The 15,264-nt window shown below is 34.8% G+C and overlaps 1 protein-coding gene across 6 annotated transcripts in view; it reads left to right on the top strand.

Moving 5' to 3' along the window:
• The window catches only part of LOC126035234 (nipped-B-like protein), a 180,055-nt gene that overhangs the window by 156,035 nt on the left and 8,756 nt on the right, over positions 1–15,264 (top strand). For all 6 annotated transcript variants that reach the window (XM_049793483.1, XM_049793485.1, XM_049793479.1 and 3 more), the window contains 14 exons: positions 461–550; positions 770–984; positions 1,085–1,187; positions 2,199–2,297; positions 2,401–2,547; positions 3,743–3,877; positions 5,330–5,428; positions 7,327–7,380; positions 8,551–8,659; positions 9,213–9,349; positions 10,988–11,128; positions 11,438–11,531; positions 11,642–11,796; positions 12,060–12,150. In XM_049793483.1, coding sequence (XP_049649440.1) covers positions 461–550; positions 770–984; positions 1,085–1,187; positions 2,199–2,297; positions 2,401–2,547; positions 3,743–3,877; positions 5,330–5,428; positions 7,327–7,380; positions 8,551–8,659; positions 9,213–9,349; positions 10,988–11,128; positions 11,438–11,531; positions 11,642–11,796; positions 12,060–12,150 — 1,669 coding nt within the window. The remainder of the gene's footprint in view (positions 1–460; positions 551–769; positions 985–1,084; positions 1,188–2,198; positions 2,298–2,400; positions 2,548–3,742; positions 3,878–5,329; positions 5,429–7,326; positions 7,381–8,550; positions 8,660–9,212; positions 9,350–10,987; positions 11,129–11,437; positions 11,532–11,641; positions 11,797–12,059; positions 12,151–15,264) is intronic.

Genomic DNA, 15,264 nt, shown 5'->3' with positions numbered 1-15,264 from the left:
TTTTTACTGTTGTCTGTGTTTCATATTTATTTTCATTTGACATTTTTGCCTTTTATCCCTTGTTCACCTGAGAAGTCACTGTTTCAGTATTGAATATTGGTGAGAGAGCTAATGATGAATTTTATAGGTTAAACCTTGTGTCAGTCTATTATGTGTGATTTCAGCCCTTCTTTTTTTCTCAAGGACAGAGGGTCTTCACACAAGATCATAGAAGGAAAATCAATCAAATCAGTCAGTCTGTTTTAAAACCAGTCTTATACTGTTAATCTTTTTTAGACTTTGGAGCCACAGTCTAATTTGGTTTAGTCTGTATAAAGTTTAGAAGTAATTGATTAAAAAATTGTTAGTTATATTGGTAATTGCAGAACATTAACTTCAGTGTATTTTATATGTGGACATGCAGATTTTCAGATTATAATTATCACTATAATATTCTATTTTATAACTATATTTCTGATAGGTTTCAGGAGGAGAAGATGAAATTCAACAGCTGCAAAAGGCTTTGCTAGATTATCTGGATGAGAACACAGAAACTGATGCATCATTAGTGGTAAATTTCAGCTTTCTGATGTCAAGTGTATATAAAAATAATTTCAGTAACATGTACTGAATAAAATGATTTTCAGTCATGCATATTAGTGCTTCAATTAAATTGTCACCCTAACATATACTGGTTGATGCATTAGACTCACTTAATCTCATTATAAATGTGTTAATTTCTCTCTTCTGTATCTGTTGGTTTTCTGTGTATCCTGCTGTATTTCTCCAGTTTTCTCGGAAGTTTTATATAGCACAGTGGTTCCGTGATACAACTATGGAGACAGAGAAAGCAATTAAATCTCAGAAGGATGAGGATTCATCTGAAGGAACTCATCACGCAAAAGACGTTGAGACCACAGGACAAATCATGCATAGAGCAGAAAGTCGCAAAACGTTTCTTCGCAGCATCATTAAAACTGCTCCATCTCAGTTCAGTACATTAAAGTACGTTTGAGCACCACTGATTTCTTTACTAACCATGCATTTGATATTTTTAATAATTTTTTATAAACATGTCCTAATTAAAACATTGAATTTGTTGCAGGATGAATTCTGATACTGTGGACTATGAAGATGCATGTTTGATTGTTCGCTACTTGGCCTCTATGAGGCCATTTGCTCAGAGCTTCGATATTTATTTGACACAGGTAAACTGTGCTGGAAGTCTTAGTACAGTGAAACACAGTTGGTTTCTGATTCCAAACACTTGTGGTAGTGTGCAATATCTGTTCATTGCTGAGCACAGGTATTTAACAGGCCATGATAACACCATGTGCTTTCATATACTGTATTGATGACATAAGTGCTTATATGTCTTTTTCTTGCATACATTTCATATGTCATATTGTACATACATTATTTTATTTGTCCATGTATGTATATGGCAAAATCATTAGTGGGCATGGTTAATGGTTGGACTCGATGATCTTGAAGGTCTTTTCCAACCTAAATGATTCTATGATTCTATTATCTTAGATGTACACAGTAAAAGGATAATTACAAAATGTTGAAATCTTTTTTACAGTTTCTGTAAGATGCATGCTCATTTGGTAATATTAACTCCTTTAATTTATCTTAATTTGATTTGAAAATACAAGCCAACTTGGTCATTGCTTGCAGTGCATGTTACTGTCACTTTGGAAGCTGTTTGACCAGTGTGGTTTCTTTCCTTTTTCTGGGAGAAGAGCACTAACATGTTGTCATGGTGACATATTTGAACTCCAGTACTGGTTTAATTGTTTAGTTTAGTTTAGGTTGTGTTACTTATATTGAACTGCATACAGAGCCATTCTTAAAATTATAGTGCCCAAATCCAACTCTCCTGTTGAAAGAACCATGGTGAAAGCCACAACTGAATGGCAAAAGTAGAGTTTAAAATGAAGGGACTTAAAGTGAACATAGGGACCCTGTGTAAATCCTGTTTGGACCAGTCTTAGAGATGTAGCAAATCCTAGTATATATCCATGCTCAGTTATCAGTGCCATGGAACATTACTTGCATGCACCTTTTTACTGTCTGAGAAGATATATACAATTTTTAGTAGACCGATATTCTTATTTTAGTTAAATCATTTGCATGTTATTCTGCTGCATTTTTGCCTGTTAAACATTGTTTGCTACCTTCCCAAAGCAATTGAATCTTTGTTTTTGTTCTCTTAGATTCTGCGTGTACTTGGTGAAAATGCAATTGCTGTTCGAACAAAAGCCATGAAGTGTTTGTCTGAGGTTGTTGCTGTAGACCCCAGTATTCTAGCCAGGGTAAAAAAAATGAAATATCCATCATGCACATGCGGTCTTCTGTCATACTTGAAAGAAATCTTTATTTCTTATTTTGGATCTGTGTTTTATTTGTTCTTTTTAGCTGGATATGCAACGAGGTGTTCATGGACGGTTAATGGATAACTCCACTAGTGTACGAGAAGCAGCTGTGGAGCTGCTTGGCCGATTTGTGCTCTGTCGTCCTCAGCTTGCTGAGCAGTATTATGACATGCTGATCGAAAGAATATTGGTACGGTGACTTGTGATATATATGATAAAATAAGTGTCATTGGAAAACTTGTTTTCAACTGAGTTTATATGTTTAATAATATGGAATTATGATCCCAAGAGTAAATTATATCTTATTATTTTAATGGGGAGCATCGTACTTTTAAGACCAACCTTGTAAAATGCATCACTTGTTTCCAGTGAGGCTTTGTTACATCAAAAGGTAAACATACATAGAAAGTTGTACCGCATCAGAACCAGGATTATATTCCTTTTGATTCCTTTATTAAGGCACAAATTAGGTGAAATGAGGAATTTTGCCACATCACTGAAGTCTGAGATATGGGTTATTGAGGGCAGTTCAGTAGTGTGAGTGATAAAGAAAGATCTACAACACAGTAATCTAAAGTTGCTATTTGTAATCCAAAAGAAAAAAAAGATAAAACTATTTTTTTTTTCTATGCTATGTTTTAGTGTTTTAAAAGGCTTCTTATTAGAGTTTTTGTATAAAAAGTGGGTTTTGTCTGGATGTTCAGATAAAATACAATGTTAATTTAACTGTAAGATACCACTAGCTTTTAGCATCCATGTCAGGTTTTTAGTCAAATACTACTCATTTGCTATAGTTACATGATAAAACATGTTTGCGAAGGGTTTTGAAGATGTGCATATGAGCGTGCATAAAGTCGTTCATCCTGACATTCAGATTAAACAGATTTTGAATAAGGTAATATGAAATAAAACTCCTCATCCTTCTCCTTAGATGAAGCCTAGGAAAATGGAAATTATTTGCTGCACGTCTCTTATTCATAAGCTTTATCCAAAGTCTTTTGAAGTATTACAGTCCAGATCTACAAAGGGTCTTGTGTGTTCCAACAAAGTAGCTAAAGCATCATCACATCTAGCTTGTAAGCTCTTGAATTAAGAAGTGGAATTATACATTTGCAACATTATGAGCTCTTAAATGGGAGGGTATAAATGGAGGAAGCGTTTCAGTGTTCTGGGGACTCAGCCAGAACCTTTAGAATTGTTGCAAATAAAGTGGTACAAGTTATGCTGACCTTTTGTATAAATGCAATCCAGAATATTTTAGCTGCCTTTTCTAAATACGTTTTGCAGGTCAGATTGGGTGATCTTTAAATATTAATTCATATAATACATACATTAATTAATGTGTCTGATTTGTTTTCAAGAGCACAATGCTTTTCTCCTCACAGGATACGGGTATCAGTGTCAGAAAAAGAGTCATAAAGATACTTAGGGATATCTGCATTGAACAACCAACATTTCCCAAAATTACAGAGATGTGTGTGAAAATGATTCGGAGAGTCAATGATGAAGAAGGCATTAAGGTAGAATGAAACATATCCTTCAGGATTTTAATTATCATAATGTGTTTCTATATTTTGACCAAAAAAAAAAAAAAAAAAGTATTTCATTGCTCCTTTGTAATTTTTATGATTTTTATTCACTTTTAATTTTTAAGAGCAAATATCTTAGCTTTCTATATTGTTGTCTGACTTGGTTTTCTTTCTTTTCTTTCTTCTATTTTCTTCAAGTTCATGCTGACAATCAAAAGATTTTAAAAAGTTATTGTCTAGAGGGTTTTTTTCTTCTTGCAAGTGTTGTCTCTCGTACTTCTCTTTTCTAACAAGTAAAATTAGCATATGAAACTCCTTTCTGCAAACAAAATAAACTTTAAGTCAAAATTAAGTACTTGATGTTAGTATATGCCAGACTTGTAAGTTCTGTGTATAAAAATTATAAAGTATTAATCTGTGCTAATTTTGCATTAATTCTGAATGTTTAATGAATCAGTTATTCCCCCTAAAACGTTACTTATGTGATCATATTCTTCTCTTTGTGCAATGTATATGCAGAAGGGCATAAAACTAAGATTATGTGTTGAATCATAAACCTGACACTGATGGTTTTGGTTTGATTTGGCAAAAATAATTTTAAAATTTCTGGGTAATTAAGAATATACCTGTAATTATTTTGTATCACACTTTCAGTGGGATTTGAAATCTGCAACTTTAAAGCTGCAGCATACATTTTAACCACTTGAGATACATTAATGCCAAGTGGCTTTCAGAGAAGACTGTTAATCAAGAAGTAGATGAACAGCTGGATCCAAGGTGCTGCTAGGAAAGGAGGATGACCTTGTTCTCTTTCCTCCTTTCCCTTGCCTTTCCAACAATCTCAGAAAGATGAGGCAGTATCTGCAATGTATTTTTTTATGTCTCCATGGATGAGGAATGCTTCTTACAACCATATTCTTTATATAATTCGGGAATAATTAGTTTACTTTCATTCTATTCCATCTTTTCCTCCATCCAAAAACATTGGAAGGGAACCAACTTCCTGTGTTTGGGTAGGGAGACTTGGCTTCTCTCTCTTCCCCACCTTGTCACAGCTGTTCTGAAAATGCCAAAGTAATCTACAATTGCTGCTAATTCTGCTATAGAAATTATAATCTTGTGTTCGGTTGTTAGCTTCTCAGGGTACAATGTTTTCCCGAGGAATGCAAATTAGTGCAGGAAAGTAGTAAATCCATTTTCTGTAGCATCAGTTCCCAGTGATCATTTTAGTGAAGCTTGCTTAGAGGCCGGTATAGCAGCTGTAATAGTAGATCTGTGTCTGTCTCAGATAACATTCTCTACAACAGTCTCACTTAAGTTGAATAATTCCTTACAAAATGTCACGTATTGTCAACAAATCTATTGTATGGATGTATTAGAAATAATACCTACATGCCAAGATAAGCTTATTTATTTCTGCTAATATTTTTTTTTTTCCTTCAGAAATTAGTAAATGAGACATTCCAGAAGCTCTGGTTTACTCCAACTCCACACCATGACAAAGAAGCAATGACCAGGAAAATACTAAACATCACTGATGTGGTACGTTAAACAAATTTGAATTAAGTTGCATGCAAAATTTGATTATGTTTTTAGTATCTTTGAAATATTGTCTCTAGTCTTTTAGAATACAAAAAAATATGCAAGTAATTTAATTATCTGATGGTTTTCTTTATATGTCTCCTGACATTTAATTTATGCTAGAATTAGTCATCTGATGGAACAGGCTGTAGGAATGCTCACTAATCTGCTGGCAGTGATAACTGAGACCACATTATAGCAGCATATAGTTAAGCCTAACTAAGAAGTTGTCTCTTAAAAGAAAAATTTCCTCAATTGATAACATTTATTTTGAGAGGTTAATAAGCTGTTTTAACAAATACAGGATCATGTTCTCACCCAGGGTAAACTAGTATCTGCATAAATTTATCTACTTTTTAGGAGCAGTAAATTAAATAGTATTTCTCAAAAAAAAAATATCCCTGTTTCAAATAAAATGCTTATACATTTGTAGTGAAAAAGTGTTGTGTAAAACCACTGTGCTGAGAAGATATTTTAATATCAGTCTCATGGTTTAACCCCAGCCAGCAACTAAGCACCACGCAGCCACTCACTAACCCCTCCACCCAGTGGGATGGGGGAGAGAATCAGGGGAAAAAAAAGTAAAACTCGTGGGTTGAGATAAGAACAGTTTAATAGGATAGAAAGGAAGAAACTAATAATGATAATGATAACACTAATAAAACAACAATAATAAAAGGATTGGAATACACATGTCGTGGTTTAACCCCAGCGAGCAACTAAGCACCACACAGCCGCTCACTCACTCCCCCCCATCCAGTGGGATGGGGGAGAAAATCGGGAAAAAGAAGTAAAACTTGTGGGTTGAGATAAGAACGGTTTAATAGAACAGAAAAGAAGAAACTAATAATGATAATGATAACACTAATAAAATGACAAGAGTAGTAATAAAAGGATTGCTCACCACTCACTGACCGATGCCCAGTTAGTTCCCGAGCAGTGATCCCCCTTAGTCCAACTCCCCCCAGTTTATATACTGGGCATGACATCACATGGTATGGAATACCCCTTTGGCCAGTTTGTCAGCTGCCCTGGCTGTGTCCCCTCCCAGCTTCTAGTGCCCCTCCAGCCTTCTTGCTGGCTGGGCATCAGAAGCTGAAAAATCCTTGACTTTAGACTAAATATTACTTAGCTACAACTGAAAACATCAGTGTTATCAACATTCTTCTCATACTGAATCCAAGACATAACACTATACCAGCTACTAGAAGGAAAATTAACTCTATCCCAGCCAAAACCAGGGCAATCAATTATACCAAGATGTAAATATCAAATAAAAGCACTCCCTTCACTACTTAAAATTATGGTTTTAAACTCCATCCTGCTTTTCAATATTTTTACTAAATGGTATTGTAGTGTGCATTTTTCCAGACTGAGAAGTCAGTTGATTTGACTTCAGCTTAATTCTCAGTTCTCCTGCCAATTCTATTTTGGAGCACCTGTAAGCTGTTCCTGACATATGACACCAGTGAAGGCTTAGTTTGTTTATATAAAAATATGTATATGCATATATATATACACACACATATGTTCATTTTTAATGTCAGGCTTGTATTTGTGCTTTAATCTGTTCAAAATGTTGTTCTACGAACCCAAAATTTGGTTTACGTTAGAGCCAGCAATCTCCAGTAAAATGTGTAGGCCCTGTGTTGTATGGGATACAAATTCTGGGATCACTTAAATGGTGAGAACTGTTTTTCAAATGCAAAGGACAGTTTCTGATCTCCAAAGATATTGTACTGAATGTATACGAAAATATATCTATGCATGTTTACTGATCTTTTAAGATGACATCTGTATTAAAGTAATTTTTCTTCAGATGCCTTTTTTAACCAGTTTATTCTCAAAACTACTTTTAGGTTGCAGCTTGTAGAGATACAGGGTATGATTGGTTTGAACAGCTTCTTCAAAATGTAAGTAATGAATTTTGAATGTATGGCACAGTCATTGTAAGGATTTTAACATTTCTTTTGGTATTAAAACACATTGAAGGGAGACTACAAGAGCAGTCCTTTACAGTAGACCAATTCATGCCCTTTAAACATCTGACCTTTTTTAAAATCTTCATTGGTGTAATTTTTTTTGTCTCCAGCATTAGTTTCTTTCTTTCCATATGATCTGTTTTAAAAATAGTTCGCTTTTTGTTTTGGGGACAGTTTTTGTTTGGTTGGTTTTAATTTCATGGTCTCTTCAATAATGAGTGACATAACATGAAGTCCACAGCTAAGATACTTAATTCTGAAATGAGGCCTCTAGTGTAATATAGATTTTTTTAAAATGGTAGATAAGTGTATTTTCACATCCAATATATTTGTTACATAGTTTATAGAAGCAGTGAACCTTCAGAGTATAGCTTACTTCTACATTATATTTTACTCTGATTTTTCTAAGAAATGAGCTTGCTTTGTTTATATCTCTTAGCCTGTGTTATCTTTTTCCTCTACAACTTGTATGCACTCGTTAATTTTCAAGCAAAATTAACAAAAGCACGCATGGGGGAATTAGAGGTCTCCAAAGATTTTACTTTAGCTTGGAGTGCCATGAAAATAGGTAGCCAAGTAAACCAAAGTGCCTCTTAATGCCTGCACTGAAGAAAAAGCTATAGTATGGGCTCAATTAAATTAACTGATTAAAATATTCATAGAGCTATGTTTCATCTTAGTTTGATATTTTTGCTTAGTGTCAAAAACGTTCCTTTTGAACTTGCTTTTTTTTCCTAAGCATTTTTAAAAGCTACCTAACTCCTTTTAGTTACTGCTAGCAAGTATGACTACATTATTGTTTTCTGCATTATTTCATTAAGCATAAAGTTAGTTTTCATCCCAATGCAAAAATCAGTAGAACTGTTGTCTTCTGTCTTTTTGTCGCAGTTAATTTTTCTTTACTTCTTTTGCATTTTGGTTTTGTGGGTTTTTTTACATCCCTTATTTTTTTCTTCACCACATAACTTTTATGGAGAAGTTAAATGCTTTTGTAGTACAAAATCCTTGTGTATCTGTAGTAATTGTTATAAAACCAGCATGTATCCTATATAAATGAATGCACCCTTAATACTAAATCATTTTCTATTTCATCTGCTATAGCTGTTGAAGTCAGAAGAGGATGCCTCATATAAACCTGTGAAGAAAGCCTGTACTCAACTTGTTGACAATTTGGTTGAGCACATTCTTAAATATGAGGAATCCTTATCAGGTAATGTCTACAATCCAGTAGCTCCTTTGAATTTTATATGATACTGTAACAGCGGTGGTTCAAATTACTATCGCGAAAAGTTACTGTTACAGAATTCCTATTACAAAACTGATGGTAATGAATTATTGCATTTAAGTTCATTATGAACTTTTGAGCACTGTATAATAAAGCTTCCCTAATTTTCTCTAGCTAACCACAATAACAGAACTACTTTTAAAATAACTTGTTCAAACTTTTAAATCACTAAAATCAAAACAAATGTGGCAAGCTTTATTTGCATTAATATGTTCTACAGTTGTAATAGGAATCATTGGCTGGGCCAGTGTTCTGTGTACAGTAAGTAGTTTAAAAACTAGTGATGTCTTTGAAGCATCTTTGCTTCTTATTTCACATATTTTGTGATCACGTACAAATGTTAACACATTATGTTCTCATCTCTAATCTAATAAGAATATTCTGTATTGATCTTGAAAGATATGTTATGAAAGATATTCTTATGATGTTTTGGCCATTGCTCAAACATTACTTTGTATATTTTCTAATTTTTTTGCAGATTCTGACAACAAAGGTGTGAATTCTGGTCGCTTGGTTGCTTGCATAACCACTTTGTTCTTATTCAGCAAAATCAGGCCCCAGCTAATGGTCAAACATGCCATGACCATGCAGCCATACCTGACCACTAAATGTAGTGTAAGTAGAGAAAATTAGAAAATCAGTCTTTTTTTTTTTTCCCCCAGATAATTAAGCATGGAAATTAATGGCTGTCTTGTATGCTTGATAAAATTGAAGATAGGAAAAGAGAAATAAAAATTGTGTTTCTATTTCATGAGCATTATATCTTCTGAAGATAGTAGGTCCTTTTAATGATCTCTGTAGCTTCTAAGATGCTGTTCCTCTACCTCTGCATTTTACAGCCCAATGAAACTGAAACCTGTGCTGCCTCTTTCCCTTGAGGACTAAAACCCAGTTTTTCACCTGTTATGATATAATTTCTTAAAATTGTTTTGTTTTCTAGTCACAGTCTTTAAAGTAGTTAAGATTTAACATATGAATCTTAACGCTAAAGGTATGGTGCATAAGATAGAGTGATCTAACATATAGGAAATATATCAGAAGGAAAATGTCCTGCTTTGTCTGCTTCAGCACGTCACCTCTCCCTTCCCTAGCTCTGTTTTTTTTGTATTCCCCTGTAAGACAGTTTAGCTCACAAAAATGGTAGAGAGTTATAATGCTGAACCCCCTACTCTGGTAAAATGGACCCCCTACTCTGAAACATTGTGTCGCTTTCTGCCATTTTGATTAGCACAGTTGGCTTAGTGAAGGTTGTGTTGAACCCCTGATCTGGCAGAAGGAGCAAGGCAGGATCATGCAGCCATGGCTCAAGGAAGAGCTTGGCTGGGTGGGTGGCAGCAATCCATTATGTTAGGTCAGCTGCCCAGGGAAGGGTGGGCTTGAGAATACTTGTTATTGGCTTAGCTTGTAGGTATAGCCTAGCATTTTACAGGTTCAGTCCTGGAGCATTCTCTAGGCGCATATACAACAGACTTTTATAGCTGCTTCTGATCAAACAGTATAGGAAAGGGTTATCTGATTATTTACTTGCTGCAACATCTCTTTAGTGTGTTACATAAGTTTTGTACTTATACAGGTTGAGATGAATTGTAGAATTACCACCGTCAGCTCGAATATGTTAAATAGCTTGATAGTAGCATTTGGGAATTGTCCTATCATGATTAGTGAGCTTGATTTGTCAAAAAAGTCAATTTCTAGCAGGATGTATATTTAATATATAAATGTTTTCCATAGATTCCTCACAATATATATACAGTCATGATAATGCAAAGCAGTAATCATTTTAAGTGTGATTTCTATATTTGTGTGCATTATTATCTATTTTGTTTAAGCCACATTCAGCCACAGCACAACTTCATTTGTTGCCAATACCTGTTGCCAGGTGCTGTGTGTTCTCTAGTGTGCATATGTCAGGAAGGGTTCCTAGATTTGTTGTAGGACTCCAAAAAATTATCAGGACCAAAAGTTTTTGGGTCTGTCACAGCCTTGATGAGAGGTGAAGTTCTGCTTCTACAGTTTTTTGTTTTGTTTTGTTTTGTTTCTTTTAAATCTTTAGCAAATATCTTACATAAGATACATAATTGTATTATACTATTATGTAATTGCATTATATTAATATGTATTTGTATGTAATTGTATTGTATTAATATGTATTATGTAATGTTAATATGTATGTATTACATAATACATATTCATAATACTTAGCTTATAGGTAACAGCCAGAAATGTTAAATGTGATAAATACTCTTGTTTCAGACCCAGAATGATTTCATGGTGATCTGCAATGTTGCAAAAATCTTAGAACTTGTAGTGCCACTAATGGAGCACCCAAGTGAGACCTTTCTTGCCACTATTGAGGAAGACCTCATGAAACTCATCATCAAATATGGCATGACGGTAAGCTTTTAATTGCTACTGTTCAGTTGATTCCATTTCACATTGTGAAATACATGGTTTTGATTTAAAGAAAGGTCTGTCTTCATTATGAAGATAACTTTTGAGCCATGAAAAAAATCAATGTTCTTGTTTTACTGGTGTTTGTATGTGTTGTTGCTATATTTTAACAATTATAAGTTTGGGCAGGTTTTCAGAGCAGTCAAGGAGATGGACATTGTATCTATCGTTAGTTTTAGTTCTACATAGCTTCACAAACATCTCAGTTTTAACTTCTAAATATATAACTCATTTGTTCTTTCTTGATCCTAGGTTGTTCAGCATTGTGTGAGCTGCCTTGGGGCTGTTGTGAACAAGGTCACCCAGAACTATAAATTTGTGTGGGCCTGTTTTAATAGATACTATGGTAAGTAAAATCACAACATGTAATTGTCACTCTTCAGGTTTGGCTACAGGTCTTGTCTCAGGGATACACCATGATTAAATACTGTGATCAAAACTTTTATCTTACTGTAGGTGCACTTTTGAAATTAAAAAGTCAACACCAGGAAGACCCCAACAGTACAATACTTACTGCCAATAAACCAGCACTCCTTAGATCACTTTTCACTGTTGGAGCATTATGTCGGCATTTTGATTTTGATCAGGAAGATTTTAAGGGCAACAGTAAGGTAAAATAACTTGTATTTACTCTCCGTGTCTTATATATATTGAATGCTCCACTTCAATTTGAAAGCACAGTATTCCTAGTCCCTCAAAGCTATGTATTTTTTCATAATGCATACAGTATAGCTTTTTGGTTTGTAAATACATGGTTTTGCAAAGGCCGTGCAGTAAGATTGTGTTTCTCCTTTTTGATATTTATGCTTTTTAGAAGAGATTAAAAACATGTTTCATCTTCAAATAGCTATTATTTTTGTTTTGATTTCCTCAGGTTAACATTAAGGATAAAGTACTTGAACTGCTGATGTATTTTACAAAGCATTCAGATGAAGAAGTACAGACAAAAGCCATTATTGGCCTTGGTAAGAAATATTAATACTTTTTATTATTCTGCTATAGTAAAAAAATCCATGCATTTCAGCAGGAATTCATTTATTTGTGTAGTGGCAGGGGAGTTTGTTTAAAATCAAAGTTCACTGCATGTTTTTTTTGAGAACTGGCTATAGAAATGTAGTCAAAGGGATACTTTGAAGTTGCATACTTCTGCAGCAGAGTGGATGCTTTTGACAGTGAATGCCTTTTTGATGTGTGACCAAGTCTTAAAAAGCATCAAGTTTCCAAAGTAATGGAGGTGGGGGTTTTTTCCCACATGCAGGTATGTTGTAACTTCAAATCTTGTTTTTCAGTCCACAAGGTATGGTTAAAGAATAACTAGAAAAAATGCTGCAAAAACTTTGAGAATTTTAAGTGTAGGGGCAGATATTCCGCAGGAGTCAAGGGAACTCTGGCAGTTTATACCAACTGGGGGATGCTCTGTGAGATTTCACGAAGCATTGAGATGATGTCATAGTCTAAATATTACAGTTTGGTTTGGAATTTTGGCAGTATTTCAATTTTAAATAGATTCTTTATCTGAAGGCATTAGTATGGTATCTCAGTGACATGCAGTAGTGCATGAACTGCCATTGAGTGGTTTGTATCACGTTCATCCTCTGCTCAAGGACCAAAACTGTACATGTGAGTGAATCTTGTTTGGGCAGATAGGGCTTGGTTTCTGGAAGAGTTCGGTTCATGGTTATAGCTTAGTCTAAAGAAAGTTATCTCCCATGCATGTGAGCTTGCATTGTATGGTTTAACTGTGGACAAGAATTTGCCTCCTTATGCTGCTGTTTAGGTGGCTTTTTAGATATCCTGCTTCAGTTCAGGCTAGGGAGGACTCTGAGGATAAGGACTGAATCTTGATTTGATATTCTGTGAGGAAACCATTTCAGACAGCTGAGTGGGATTAATGGCTTTAGAGTTGCCTCTGTTGCAGGAGCAATGCTACAGTGTTCTGGACTAGCTGGAGGTTTTTCTAGGCATTGTATCAAGATGCACAACACTTACTGTAGTCCATTCTAATTTAGTTGTCCTCTACAGAATATTGCATGTGGGATAGGGGCTGTCTTCCTAACCATAGACATGATTGCTTTACTCATGGATGCCGAGAATGTTGCATTTGTCAAAAATGTTTCTAAATTACAGACTGAACTGTGATCAGCTTGGGGGAAGAGGGGAAAACAGGGGTGGCTATCTGTAGGCATTCTTCAGGTTTTTATTTTTTTTTCTTTGCCCGTAAGAATGTCAGTCTTTATTTTAATTAAACCTCAGACAACTGTTTTCAGTGATATATTAATCTCATCTAAGTACTGGTTCTGTTTTGAGGGTAGCTGCTGGATGTACAGAGACGTGGTAGGCAGTGCAAAGTTCTACCTTACAGGCTGGTAATTGACCCAAGTTGTCAAATCCATTCAACACTTGTGTGCAGCAATAAGGTGAAAATGACTAACAAGCTAATTCAACATTTATATACAGTGAAGGCATCACCTGAAGAGTGTGTGCTTTCCTATCGATAATTATTAGTGTGTCCTTTCAGTAAGGACACTCAACAGTTTTAGCCTTTGCTTTGGGATGTGTCACTGCTATTGAGGGATTAAGCCTAACTATAAGCTTAATGCTTATGGTTATGCTTCTCTTCCAGATATGTACTTGCAAGGCAGATACAAAATTTTGTTAGTAATTTTAACTAAACCTGTATGTATCTAACAGATAATGTCTTACTCAGCCAAGTCCAGTGCTTACTCATAACAGAGTGAAAACAAAGGTATGGAGAGAAGTGGTGTGAGGGCAGCCCTGAGATATGAAGTCAGTCCTTAAAGGAACACAGCAGATGCCTTTTTACATCTCCTATGACAAATTCTTATGCCAAGTAAGATTTCTTCCCCGCTTACAGGGGATGGAAAAATAAGAATTTCCCTGAGAATACTGGTGGTTTTAGACTCTTTTAAGTAAGTGAATGAAGGAAAGAAAGAGTTATGGATTGTTACACATACATGCAAGTGCTTTTCATTTTTAAAATTAACCTTAAGAAATGGGTTGGACTTTCTCAGAGGTGGTCAAGTTATAAACCTCAATATACACCTGTATAGAGTGCACAATTATACTACATACTCCAAAGAGGGGCATCATTCCTTTTTGTTTCACCTCTTTCCCCTCCGTCTCCCCTGCCTTCTCTCCTCTTCCTGTTTTGAGACTGAAATGAGATCTTAAACACACTGAGGTCTTGTCCTAGACTTAGCCTTTACCTACACTGTTTTTTCTGTGTGCACAGAGCCAGTTTTAAAAACCTGACTCAGTCTTCCCTTTGTTACAGCCACTTTTATACATTGCTTTTGCATAATTTTATTTACTTTCATTTTTTTCCCCCATTTTTCTTTTATGTTTATATATTTTCTGTGTGTTCATTCAGAATCTTAGTTTCCTGTGGTCATGAAAAATACACTTAATGTCTGCTTTTCTCACAGTCTTAAAAAAAAAGAATCAAGTAGTTAAACATAGGTTAAATAGGGAAGTTATGTTCCCATTACTTTTTTTTTATGATATTCTGTAAGAGTTTGTTGGCAGCACTTCTAAATCTACATACGTGATCTAAAATGATATATACTGTCACTAATTTAGATCAAAGTTTTTATGAAATAAAGACTTCCCTGACTAAGAATAACCAGTTCTTTGTTAAGAGTAGGGCTGCAGCTAAAATCGGTTCTATAGTGTGTATCTTCCAACAGATATAGTCATGGGAATGCTTCAGATAGTTTTCAAGAGAATACCTTAATAAGTATATGAATAATGACAGTGAGGACAGTGAGAGGTATAAATTTTATTTTACTGTTCTCACTATGTTTTTTTTCTTTTAAGATTTTATTTTTTAAATACTCATATTTATCAATTTTTCCACATTTGCTCCGCCTCCATATGAATAACTCTTCACAGTTTCAGCAGAATGTTTTTCTCCAAATGTATTAGAAAAACAATGGGTAATTTTTAGCAATGTTCCTCCCTTGCTCTTGGGAGACCTCCTAGTCATTCAGATGCAGACCAGTACACTGGACGTGCTTCCAGACCTGTATAACTCTTCTTAGTGCAACTGTCCTGGGTCG

Source organism: Accipiter gentilis, chromosome W, assembly GCF_929443795.1.
Source record: "Accipiter gentilis chromosome W, bAccGen1.1, whole genome shotgun sequence".
Classification (NCBI taxonomy): Eukaryota; Metazoa; Chordata; class Aves; order Accipitriformes; family Accipitridae; genus Astur; species Astur gentilis.
Note: the sequence above shows the minus strand (reverse complement) of the source record. Positions and strands in the feature narration are given on the sequence as shown.